Source organism: Coturnix japonica, chromosome 3 (assembly GCF_054131305.1).
Source record: "Coturnix japonica strain WE chromosome 3, WE-NBRP24, whole genome shotgun sequence".
NCBI classification, from domain to species: domain Eukaryota; kingdom Metazoa; phylum Chordata; class Aves; order Galliformes; family Phasianidae; genus Coturnix; species Coturnix japonica.
In genome coordinates, this window is record NC_140665.1 from 54,627,619 (window position 1) to 54,640,997 (window position 13,379).

Genomic DNA, 13,379 nt, shown 5'->3' on the forward strand with positions numbered 1-13,379 from the left:
TGTAAATCTTAAGTTTGTATTCAGAAAGCACTAAAATGTATAACCAAGTAATAAAAATAAGTTTAACAACTACATACAAGAGAAATACTCATCTGGAACTTTATTAGGTCGAAGGCGAGCTGCAGGACCAGGTACTAACAGGAAATCTTCAACATTGTCCAGGTAGCTGTCCAGATACGCTGTTTTTCTGCAACTCCCTGCTTCCATCCCTGCACAAGGAAGTATATTTCATTCAAAAGTGAAAGTATCAGCTTCGAGCATTCTTACTGATGAGACATATAAGACACACAACTTAAGCTGTAGAAATCATATATGCAATATATCAGGCCTTTTTACTTTTTCATTTCTTAATTCAGCAATGCCAAGACATGTGATCCAAGGATACCACAATACACTTGCACATAGCAAGTGTAAAACATCACACATACATATATATATGTATACATGTATATATGTATGCAAGTGTATATACACGCATATATCCATTTCTTCAGCCCAGAAAGTCACTCTGACTAAGTGGACAAATTTTTCTCAAAGAGAAAGAAATCACATGTCTAAGAACACTGGTAAAGATGAGACCAAATATTGATAAGACAAGAGGCTTTAAACTAGAAGAGGGGAGATTTAGATTAGATATTAGGAAGAAAGTTATTACTCAGGAGGTGGTGAGGCAGTAGCACAGGCTGCCCAAAGAAGCTGTGGGTGCCCCATCCCTGGAGGTGTTCAAGGCCAGCTTGGATGCAGCCCTGGGCAGCCTGAGCTGGTGAGGGGGCAGCCCTGCCCACAGCAGGGTTTGGAGCTGTATGAGCTTTAAGATGATCTGATATTTTAAACATGCATGTGTATTTGGCATAAATCATTCCCAGTGACAGTGAGTTCTGCAAGTTGGTCCTATGCTGTATCAAAGTGTACTTTCATTTGTCAAGCAAAGTTGAAAAAATGGAATGGTGAAAGATACAACTTTTTAGCTCTTATTATAAAAATAATTAAAGAAACATAGAAAAGATACTACAGAAGTAAATCCAAGTTTTATACTCACAGTTGTTTTTTTTTACACTGTGTAGTGTAGTTAAAAGAATAAAACAAAACCTGTTTTTTTTTCAATTCATTTTTTTTACTTCTCTTACCAGGTGTCCCCTGTGTTCTTCTCTTCTTTTCCTCACACTCATAGTCTAATTCCTACCTAAAATGATTGTCTCTTATGCCATCTTCACAATATAAAACATATTTTATATGTCACCATTACCAGAAATGTACAAGAATAAATTCAGCATATTACTTTATAAAAGCCTTTCAAAAGTGTGATATATTTTATAGCGACAAATTTACCATGATCTGATATAAAAATAATATTCAGGCATTTATGCAAGTTCATCTGTTTGAGACCATCCATCAGCATCCCAACTATAGCATCTACTCTCTGCAATGCCAAAATGACCTGCAAGGACAAAAGTTAGGTATGTCAAGTACCTTCTTAAACATTTTAACTGAAATTTAAAAAAAAAAAAACAACACACCAATATACTCCACATTTCTAGAGAGAAGGAATAAATTTAAACTTCAAAGGTATGTACTAATAATAAATAAAAAGCTCACCATTAAAGATGAGATGCAGTTCAGACATAGGTGAAGGACATAAGGCAACTAACAACTATGCAGCAACCTTCAAACCCACAACAAGGAGCACATAAAGGAGGAGCATATAAAAGTGCAAAGTGAAGGGGAAAATTTGAAGGCAAAAGTGAAGCATTCTCAATATCCCATTAAACTGGCTTCTTGTCTATTCCCACTTCTCTCAGTTTTCCATCCTTCACACACATATTCTTTGTGTTTATTGAGAACAGGCTCAAGAGGTATATCTATCATGCTAAATGGAACAAGTGTCTCAAGAGTGCCTAGCATCTGTGCTACTCAAAACTACCTCCATCTAATGAAGACTGGCTATATCCCTATAGCTCTTGGTCCCATTTTTTTCTGCTCCTCATACATGCATGCACTATGCACTATGACTAAGCTACGTGTTTTCATGTATTTTCTCAGTTAAAAGCATTTGGGAAAAAAAAAAAAAGAAAAAAAAAATCAGATTACAGCCAGTGAGAGCAGTTTTAATGTATGAAATTGAGGATGTTTGTCAATTTATTAGAGGTACAACCAAGGACTACAACGAATGCCTTAGGACGCAAGCCTGCAGCAACCTTCCTCAAACTTGGAACAGCCCTGGCAGCAACACTGTTCTCGTAATTGCCCTTGAAAAATTGAGAGCTTTCTATTACTATCACCACTGAGGTTAGATATATAGATAGAACCTCAAGCTTTATAAGCATTCGGTAAAAAGTTATTGAATTTTGGAGAGCTTTTACCTTTGCATTTTTCACTTCTGTTTGTAAAAATAGAAAACCACTTAGTACTCCTGGAAACTGCAACACTGATCACTCCCGAAGACTGCTTACTTATGCAACAGCTATATTACAGTCTGTGATATCTTCCCTTTTATCACTTTTCCCAAGAAGGCATTAATTCTAACTTCAGGGCAGTAAGACCAATATTCACCTAACCTTTGTACAGTAAAATCATAACATGAATATTTATCCACCAAAGTTGGACTGTCACCACTAAAACCTCTGTTTTTGACAAGGTGAAACTATATAATCTTTGGTAGTGCTTTTGTTGCTGTGTTGGGTTTTGGGTTGGGTTTTTTGTTCGTTTTTGTCCTGTTTTTTTCTTTTTTTTTTTTCTTTTTTTTTCTTTTTTCCCTAAATTCAACAGTAAGTATTAGTATCAGACAGATACAACAACACACAATATATCCAAACACACTTTGGTGATTAAAGTTATTGCAAATATATATATATGTAAAAGTTAGAGTTTCTAAATAGGCTGTTTATTACATGTTTTGTATCAATGTTAATTACAGATAAACAGCCTATTATTTATGTTAGAATATTTTTTATTATAGAATAATGTCAAAACTTCAAATTAAAAAAAGAAATTACTTACTCCACTGCTTACTGGTCCAAACTTATGGCCTGAGGAATCTGGTTCTTCTAAATACAGAGTGTAAAAGTGTGGTCTAAATCAAACAGTACCAAAAATGTAATATTTTACATACACATTGAGACGGCTTGAAGAGATTACATTTCAACAATGGATACAAAATATCAATAACAACTCTATCATTCAAAGGCAGAACACATTAAAGGGAAAGAGAGAAATGTAACAGTAAAAATAGGTTCCACTCATAAAAACAGGCTTGCATCAACAGAACTTCAACATTGCCAGAGTCACATTTAAGACTGTTTAAAACAGAAATCGTATTTACAAAGCATTTCATTGCAATGCCACTGGACAAAACTCACACTTGCAATTGTATACCTACCTTTCATCTTCAGGTAACTGCAGCCAGCGAAGAACAGTTACCACCCTTTCTTCAAAGGGGATTGAGCTGTATCAAAACAATAGAAGATCAGCTATATATATTCCCAAGATGTATAAAATTTTAGTCACACATTTTACATTAGTGTTCTTTTTCAGAGAAATTTGTATTCAATGGGATGGTATTAATGGATATATAAGAGAACACAAGTTTATCTGTGCTAATTTTCTGGGATTCTTCAAGAGTTAATGACCTGTTCTAAAGCCTGTGTAGTCAGTGTTCTCCTCACTGCAATGAGATTAGAATTCAGCTCTCAGTATTACTTGAGTTTATTTTTCAAACAGATTAATCGATTAAAAGTTACAAAGCCACATCTAGGTTTTCATTTCTGTATTAAGTTTTGAAAAAGTCTTAGGTTTGGATTTTATGTCTATATAGTCTGAGTGCAAGATCTCATACTATGTCACAAAGTAGATAACTGTGTCAGTTTCTAAAATAAACCAACAATAAGCATGCTGACTTGCAACAACCCAAGGCATTCACAAAGTTACAGAACATGTACAAGTCACTAAAGAAAAGTATTGATATTAAGTCAAGAATCAGGATTTCTATGCTATATTAAGGATGTAGAAAGACAGAATGGTCATATGAAGACAGAAATGAAAACCCTGGCTTCTTGGAAGAGAGCTGAGATTATTACATAAATGATGATAACTAGATATATGTAGCATTTTCATTAGGCCATGTGATTTCATGAAGACCAATCACAGAATAAAATATCACTGGTTTAATGTGAAATATTTTGAAAATTTGCCATGAAAATTATTTCATATTGGAACAACTTATCAGTAAGATGTGAGTTTTCATGGGCTTGATCTATTCATGCTACAAGAGATATAGACTGGGTATTTCTAAACACACATGTAGAAGACCTGTATAAATGAAAATAAATGAAAAAGCCAGTACTTTTTCAAAGCTGTTATTTCCCTACCTTTCCTGTAAAACGTTTACTGAGGAACAACAAAACAATTAGACAAACAGCCTACACTACAGTGAAAAGGAATTACTTGGGGCTTACTTTTCTTCCATACTGCGTACAACTGTTAAGAAATATAGGAAAACTTCTATATTTTCTCTGTGATTAGTCCCACTGCAACAGTTGAAGTAAAATATTAATCCAAGACATGAGATTTCACATACCTATTGTATTCTTTATACAGATCTGGAAAAGTCCCATCAACTGCTACATCTGATCCAGGCCAGAAGAATGTACCAGCTTTTAGACCTTGGTACATAGCTGTTAACCAGATCTGTAGAAGAATAATTGTAAGCAAGAAGGAGCAGGAATGTTCCAAGGAACTATGCGTACTGTGAAGTACAGGAACAACAGTTAGGTCAACTCTTTCAATTTTACAATGGATTCTATGATGTACAGGGTTTTTTTCCTGCTTTCAGTTATTTATTTTTTTTCCCATCTGACTCATGCACCATTTTTTCTCCATGGTCTGCAATGTCTAACAGTATTCTTCCCTCTTCCACTAGTCCTCCCACTACTACTAAATGGTTGTATCTGTTCCATTCCTGTTCTTCATGCTAGCACTCAACTAACCTTTCCTACACCATTTCATTTTGAAGGCAGTCTCAGCAGATTTGCAATAGGAGTATGACTGAACCACAAGCTTTCCTTCTAGAACTGCATCTTTAGACTCAATAGTAATTTAGGCAGAATACAAACCTTCACTACTGCTTACTACCAAAACTAACTGTCCTGTCAATTTCCTCAGATTAATTAACTGTAAACACACTTAATATTGAGAACAGAACAAAATCTTGTATCTTTATTAGTTATTTTAAGCTAGTTTTTTCCTTGGGGAAAATTCCACTGAAGTTCAACAAAATCTATTATACTGCTTCATTCCTAATTCTGCAGCTCTAGTATGACAATTCCTAACCATGCAGAGTAACCCTTCTTGGCTGACTTGAAAGTACCCTCTGTACTCTTTCAACATTGCTATGTAAGCAAGTGACATTAAATAATATGAAAATACACTGCAGTATGCTCACAGCAGTGCAGTAATACTTACAGGCTCTCCTTGGTACCACTCTGGATTAAACTTCTCTTCACTTTTAAGGGTGAAGTATGCATTTCTTTTGAGGTCATACATCTTGTTATCAATTATACCATGAGATTCAGGATACAGTCCCTGTAAAGGAGATTAAAACTTGTTGCAATGCAGTAAAGAAAAAGAACTACCATGTCTGTTTACCGTCAGTAATTCGACTCTCAAATTTAAAATCAGTACCTTTCATTGCAACCAAATCTTATCTTTTAATTCTTCACTGCTTCTCAGTTAAAAAAGAAAAGTAATAGTAATAAGAAGTAGGCATTTCAAATAAAAATTATGTATTAGTGGCTGAAAGCTCCAAATAGGGAAAATCATCATGTAAACACTGAAAGAAGTTCTGAGTTACCAGCTGCTAGGTAGTTTGAAAAGATTTACTGCTCTGCTAACACACAGGTTGGCTTCTTTTTAGATTAAAGGATGCAGTAACAACACTGTTAGGGCCCTCATAAGCATCATGGCCCACTAATTTTCACAAAGATGGGCAGCTGAGTTAAAGGTCTACACTGTATTTAGGGATACTCTAAAGTGGTTGTAGAACATGGTTAATGCTTCCAATTGCACACTCAAACATGGATATTTGGGAGGAAACACAACTAAAAATTTCATTGCTGTTGCTCCTGCTCACTTATCAAAAGACAGTCCAAAGCACTGGGAAGATAAGAAAGAAGATCCAGATCCTCAACTATTTAATTGACTTTTAGCTCTCACATCATGAGAATAAGAAAGCTCTGCTAGATTCCAGCCCCGCATCCAGACCTGAAAATGTCTTTTTTTCTTCTTACACACAGAAAGTAAAAGAAATTTACTAGGTCAGGACTGGGACACCCCTATCCAGGTTTAGGTAACATCAATCACAGAATGAATAACTTAGACAAGAAAAAAAACACTGTTGCCTTGGAGGCAATTGATAATAAATTTTCTTCAGTAACAGGAACATGGTATACATCAGTACTTACTGTGACAATGGAGTAGTGATTGGGAAAGGTTTTTGAAGGATACACTGGTCTCATACTGGAAGTATATGTTCCACATTTTTCTAGAGAGAGGGAAGAAGGCAAAAGAGCTAAATTACAGATGAAGAAACCTCAGCAAGTTTCTATCATGCAGAAACACTTTACTCAAGTTAGCTGCCTAGATTTCCACAGGCAAATGTATGGGACCTGTTTTTTGGTAAAAAGTAATAGCCTTCATTAACAACATCAAAAATACAGTGTTAAAATCAATGGATGCTACAGAGCCCAAAGTAACGATCCTATAGAAAGAAGACCACTGGATCTCCTTCATTCACACTCTAGGTCATATATATACTTATAAAAGTGAACAAAAAGATTGATAACACAAGAAGCTTCATTTCAAAGAACTTAGAATTTATGGGACTGGGACTCTGGATTACATCTTAGTTGAACTCAGTTTCTTTGTGGGAATTAAGATAAAAAGAAGCCAGCAATAAAAACCCTCTCATATTACACAGGCATTCTCTTTACCTTTGTGTTCTCTTTGTGTTCTGAACTAACAAATAAATGGCTGTATTCCTTTGGTACTGCAACACACTTGATGAATTTCAGACAACCGCAAATCTGTTGTTGATGTTGTTTTCGTAAACAGCAGTTACTGCCATTGTGTGGGTTTTATTTGTTGGTTGGTTGATTTGTCTTTAAGTTAGAGAAAAAATACACTTAGAACACATTTTGTCCAAAACTCAAGAGGTTTTTTTTGATGATACTTTCCATGAGTTATCACTCCTATTTTTGGTTTGTTGTCTTAGTTGAAGGCTGAAGACAAAAGGATTTATTTTAAATTATGATATCACAATGGAAAAGAATCATGTGAATATGACCTCTCTGAACCTCTGTGTACACATAATGGTTATCCATATGTTCCCAAAAAAGCCTCAGCACCACTCTGAATACCCCACTTTGCATAGACAGGTGTGGGTGTGTAATAAAACTTGGTGAATGGGAAATTATGATATTGCCTTATAGTCATTTACTCTACTCAAGGATCTCCAGGGAAACAGAGTTGTACTGTAGATACGTCTGAACTAAAAATATAGCCATTATCTTCTCTCTTCTATCAGTACTTGGAAGCAAGCAAGCAATACAACTGAACGCTGCACTTGCCACTGAATGTTTTAAAGGGGAAAATCTGGAGATTTGGCAACACTCTAATTTAAGGAAACTGTAAGCAGTCACAATAGATAACATGGAAAACATGCCATCATTCATAAACAGTAAGTCTTTCAAACACCAGTCCTTTAAAAGGATAAATACTACCTTCAGAAGAATTCAGCGCAATCTTTCAGCAACTGCCAAGCAATTTATCCATTAAGATTTTTAGTCTCCCAGAGGGGTAGACTTCACTACCCAGTCTAGCACAATAAAATACTGTAGGAATATTTATGCTCTCACAGAAATGACAGCTTCCACCATTTTCAGTGACCAGAGACGGATGGGATGCCAGTCACAAGGAGACTTGAAGGCTCAGTGTCTTATGATCTACTTCCTAGTGAAACCAATGTCTGTCCACCTGATGATTTTTCTCTTACAGAAGGATACTGGCCCCATTTGAGTTTTCAACAACTTTACTGAGGAAAAGAGTTTAGAGAGCAAGGATTTATAAGAAAGATCAGGCTGATTAGTCTCTGTAGTGTATTATAAAGGACAATCAGCTTACAAAAAGTGTTCCAGAGTAGTGGAAAACATAGTTAATAAAGCATAATTAACACAGAAATAGCATTTCTATCCATATTGTTTTTCATTTTATTCTGTCTAAAACATGATTAGGCATTCTGGTTTTAGAATCTTTAAACAATCTTATTTTTGATCACCAAAAACTCCATGTCTCTTTGATGAAAACACTGAAAGATTTGTTTGTGGCAACTGAATTTCTTAGTAGTTAGAATTTATCATGGGCTCAACGGAAACAGAAATACAAGCTTATTATGGAAGTCACCAAGAAAAGTTGCACTGTAACCTATCCAAACCAAAGAACTGAGAAATTCTGCATGTGGAAGTGGACATGGCAGCCAAGAAGTCCTGCAGATGCTTTTTGACACCACTGTCTTGTATCTCAGCCAGAGCTGTAACACTGATTACAGCCAATGCCCTTCTTATGGTGAAAATTTCAATGACTGCATCTTACGAAATTTTTTCAAAGCCTCATTTTATTCTAACACTGAATTAAAAAAAAAAAAAAAAAAGCCAAAACCTCAAATACATCTGTGAATTGTTACGCTCCGGAATAGAACAAGCTGTAACAACCACTGTAAAAAGGCAAGTATTTTTACTTCTTTATTTTTAGTCAAACTGAAACCAGTCACACCAGGTAGTAATTTATGAATGACAACAAGATTGGCATATTTTTCAGACAAGAAATACCACCAGTTCTTTAGAGACCACAGGCAAAACAGAGACACAGGAAAAGTAACTAAAGTTACTTAGAAACTTCAAAGTTCACTAAGACACTACACAATCCACAGGAAAATATATATATATATATATCTGCATTTATGAAGCTCTATTTTTTTCTGAAAATGTTTTCTAAAGGTTTTCTCGGATTCATCATAATTCTATGCCACATACCAGCCCTTCTAAATGATCTGTTCCCAGTCTCTTCCTTCTTTTCTTTTTTATTTTTCTTTTTAAAAGCAAAATGAAATGCCTTCTACCTCATTTTCCATTTTCTTCAAATCCATTCCACCTAACTATGAGACACTATGCAATACAGACTAAAATGTGAGCCTATGCCAAACTCGCAGCAGAAGTGTCCACCTCTGAAATACTGTGAGGGCTGCATAGCTGTTTCTTTTAAGGTTATACTGAAACTCCAAAGTCCAGATGGACTGTTTCTAATACCTTCTCTTCTCCTTGCCCTTCTACCCACAAACAACTCAAGTTCTCTACAAAGCTGCTATATAAGGAAAAAACTATAAAACTTGAATTGCTATGCAAGATTAGTGATGATTTTTAAAAGTAAGAATAGAAGCATCTACAGAAAAACAAATCCAATGGGCTTTTGCGGTAAGACAGCGAGATATTGCTTAGACAAGGAAACTACTCACGTAATTTGCTAATAACAGGTAGAAGTCCACCCCACGTCTGCAAATATTCTGCTCTGAAGCCATCCAACGAAAACAGTAACACCGGAGATTTGTTAAATCTGTATAAACAGAACATCAAGTATTAAAAGTAAGACTGAAAAATAAATTCATATCATTAAATTGAAAATAAACTTTTCCCAATACTCTTAGACATATTCCTTACGGGAGAGTAAACCAGGCCGATAAAGAGAGGACTACAAACCAGGCCCAAGCAGAAAGGTTTGCAGGCTGGCATAACAGAAAGCAAGACATCCATAGAATCCCCTTTCTTTGCAGGCTAGCATAACACCCTGCCTGAAGAGGCTGAGGTAAGGTGTACAGACACGTATGTGCACCTTGTGACAGGGCCTAATTTCACAAATATACAAAATAAAGTGCAAGCCAAGATGGTCACACAACCCATCTGGGTTTTCCTGTACTCTCTCCTCAAGTCAGCCTCACTAGAGCATCACCCAATTCCTTCCTTCTCCAGGTAAGAAAAGGGAAAGAGGAAAGGCAATGATAATCTATAGCGCTTCTTTATTAACTTTGCTCCTCCAGAATTTGTAAAGTTTTTTTTAGTAACTGAATTTCAGCATTTTTTAAGAGAAAAAATTACTTTTTGCTCTTAAATAAATAAATAAATAAAAGCAATTTTAAAAAAAATAGCCACCAAATTTTACCTTCTGACTTACAGAGTATACAAAACTAAGAAAAATCTCATGTACAGGATATGTTCAAACAGTACTGTAACACATTTTTCCTTTCTTCTTACCAAGATTATTTAACCAAACAGAACTGAACCACCATTCTCTACATACAAGTACCATCAATCTCAAACCACAAAATGCAGCCCTACAACTGGAACACTGTAACAGTATTTCAGGCCAGAATTTGCCAGGTAAATTCAGAAACTGATTTCACTGTAACTTTCAAAAACAAATTCTCCCTTTCCAGTATCCACAATACCTATGTTTTCCAGCCTTGATTTGTTCCCAGCTTCAGCCCTGTCCAAACGATTTATCTCCAACTGCAAGCACTTAAACCACTGCATCACTGACAGGGATAGACATCAGTTATTTCTTCCCTGAAGAAAAAATATCCTTACGTTAAACCTGTATATGAGGGCATGCAAAGCTGTCAAAGCACTGCAGTCCAGCAACAAAGCAATCACTGAGAATATAGTTTTGCCTAAAATAAATGAATATATAGCTTACACGCCAATTGCAAGCTCATTTTTCCTTTTACTGTTTACAATTTGTAAAATGGAAATTTTTAAAAAATACTTTATTGCACTTCAGTTTCCCAAAATAAAACAGTGATGAAAGAAGACAAATATTATTCGTAAAGCGTTGACAATTTCCTAAGTGACATACCACACAAAAAAATCCAAACCACCATTTACCCTGACAAATGAAACATTTATAAGCCTTATTTCAGTCTAAAACAAACGTGACTGCATTCAACTGAAGATTAGTCAGACAACCAGAACATGTCTATCCACAGAAAATTTTAATCAACAGGTATAAACTACTGGAAAACAGTTCAACCAAAATGACTTCTTTATTCAGAACCATTACACTGCCCACCCTGTCTCAGACAAAATAAACTTGTAGCCTGGTTTTCATCTACATATCATCTCTAATATCATCTTTTGGAAAGTTTAATAGAGACAGTAAGCTGGGAACAAGTAATATATGACCACCAAGGCCAAGAGTGAAGTCTGGTGAAAAAAAAAAAAAAAAAAAAAAAAAAAAAGTAAGAGAACTTCATATTATCTCTTCACCCATATTACAGGCATTTTCTTATACCACAGGTTTTGATCTCTGCAACTTCTCTCAATTCTTATTTTTAATTTATTCTCTCTAATGCAGAGGTCTAAAAAATTTCACAGCAAATTTCCTGCAATAAAATACGAACTTTGAGGCAAAGCCTATTCAATATTACTTACAAATCTAACTAAAAACAAAAAGGCCCTCAGAAAGGGACTTGACGCTACTGCGATACTGCTACAGTATCCAGAAACTGACTACCTCACACACTTGACAAGATAGGCCATTGCTACATTTTGCTTCTTGTATCCTCTACACAAGCTGAAATTCAAATAGTTGATGATCTATCCTGTATTCAGGGAAGCACAGCATGAGAAATTACATTAGACTCTTTGGAAGAGTTTCAGTACAACCCTTGCTGAGTAAAACCCTAATTCACAAACTGACCTAAGCTCAGTTCTGAGATAAATAAGTAATTTCTATGACTTTCTGGTGGTATCTAAGCTTACACTTGCTACTTTTGAAACAACCTATCATGAGCAAGCATACACGAGAATTCAGAGACCCAAATTTTAGCCCTCTCTGTGATTCATGCTGGCTACATGCAAGCTGTGTGACAAGGCTGTTTCACAGCACTTAGATAAATACGAATGCCACAGTTACATCCTGATTCCAAGATAAAGGAAATGCAGTCATAATTATCTACTCCTATAAGCTGGCTTCTATGGAAACGTAACGCAGACAATACAGGCTTGCTGTGGTCTAGCAGGTTCACCAGCCACTATGAGCGAGAGAACTGAACTGTGGACAATGCTGCCAAGCTGACCTGCTTCTCAGTCTGGTTAGACCACAAAAATAACAACAAAAGCTAGACATCCTACACAGAGAAGTCCTACCACACTTCCTATACACAGTCATAAAGCATTGGAAGTAAAACTTTCTCTTTTCCATCAACTGTATGTAAGGCTTCAATGGGAAGAATAAAGATTCATTTATCAAAGAGAAAGTAAATAATGAATCATCTTCAGACACATAGGGTTTCATCCAGCTTACCAAAGACTCCAACGTTTCTGTGGGCAGTCTGTTCGAACACCTAACCACTCTTTCTGAGAAGCTGTTTTTCCTAATTTCCAGCCTGAACCTCCACCAAGTGCAACTTAAGGCCATTACCTTTCATCCTATTTCTAATTACCTTGGAGAAGAGACTGACTCCTACCTCATCATAACCTCCTTTCAGGTCAGTGTAGAGAGCAATAAGGTCTCCCCTGAGCCTTCTCCTCTCCATACTAAATAATCTCAGTTCCCTCAGCTGCTCCTCATAAGACTTGTGCTCCAGACCCCTCACCCGCTTAAATGCCCTTCTCTGGACATGTTCTAGGGCTTTGATGTCTTTCTTGCAGTGAGGAGCCCAAAACTGAACACAGTATTCAAGGTACAGCTTCACTAGTGCCAAGTACAATCACCTCCCTGCTCCTGCTGGCTACACTATTTCTGATACAAGCCAGGACCCACAGTGGCTTTCTTGGCCACCTGGGTGCAGGTTCAGCCAGCTGTCAACTCAGACCTCCAGATTCTTTTCCTTCACGCAGCTTTCCAGCCACTCCGCCCCAAGCTGGTAGCACTGCATGGAGTTATCGTGACCACAGTGCAGGATCTGGCACTGGTTCATGTTGAAGCTCATACAATTATCTTCATTTGTACTTTAAAGCATTTCAGCTGAAATCAGCAAAATTTTTCAGATTAAGCATATCATTGAACACTGCAGTTTTTGTCTCATCTGTACTACATGAACAATCCAATTTGAGCCCAGAAAACACATATATGAATATGAACAGAGTCAGAACCAATAGCCTGAGGCTGAAAACTAAGTGCTAAGCTCAAGTCAACTGTGCTCTTGTCTATTCTGCCACAGGCAGAAGCTATTTGTTTACAGACTTGTCAGTCTGTGGAGAAGCCTGTGTGCTAACAGTCTGAGGTGAGCTTTCAGTAAACACTGCTTGATTCAACTTTGACCACACATCACCCTTTCC

At 36.3% G+C, this 13,379-nt stretch overlaps 1 protein-coding gene across 6 annotated transcripts in view; it reads right to left on the reverse strand.

The window, feature by feature from the left end:
- Positions 1–13,379, reverse strand: part of ENPP1 (ectonucleotide pyrophosphatase/phosphodiesterase 1) — a 48,262-nt gene that overhangs the window by 18,558 nt on the left and 16,325 nt on the right. For 3 of the 6 annotated variants that reach the window (XR_014944045.1, XM_015858551.3, XM_085541620.1), the window contains 8 exons: positions 9,560–9,657; positions 6,456–6,535; positions 5,458–5,577; positions 4,574–4,683; positions 3,377–3,442; positions 2,998–3,070; positions 1,330–1,438; positions 78–209 (listed from right to left, as the gene is read on the reverse strand). Coding sequence is in view for 4 of the 6 variants with exons in the window: in XM_015858551.3 (XP_015714037.3) it covers positions 78–209; positions 1,330–1,438; positions 2,998–3,070; positions 3,377–3,442; positions 4,574–4,683; positions 5,458–5,577; positions 6,456–6,535; positions 9,560–9,657 (788 nt within the window). In the remaining 2 variants the exon portion in view is untranslated. Of the gene's footprint in view, positions 1–77; positions 210–1,329; positions 1,439–2,997; positions 3,071–3,376; positions 3,443–4,573; positions 4,684–5,457; positions 5,578–6,455; positions 6,536–9,559; positions 9,658–13,379 lie in introns of those variants that run through there. The other 3 variants (XM_085541621.1, XM_085541622.1, XM_085541625.1) reach the window with 2 other exon arrangements.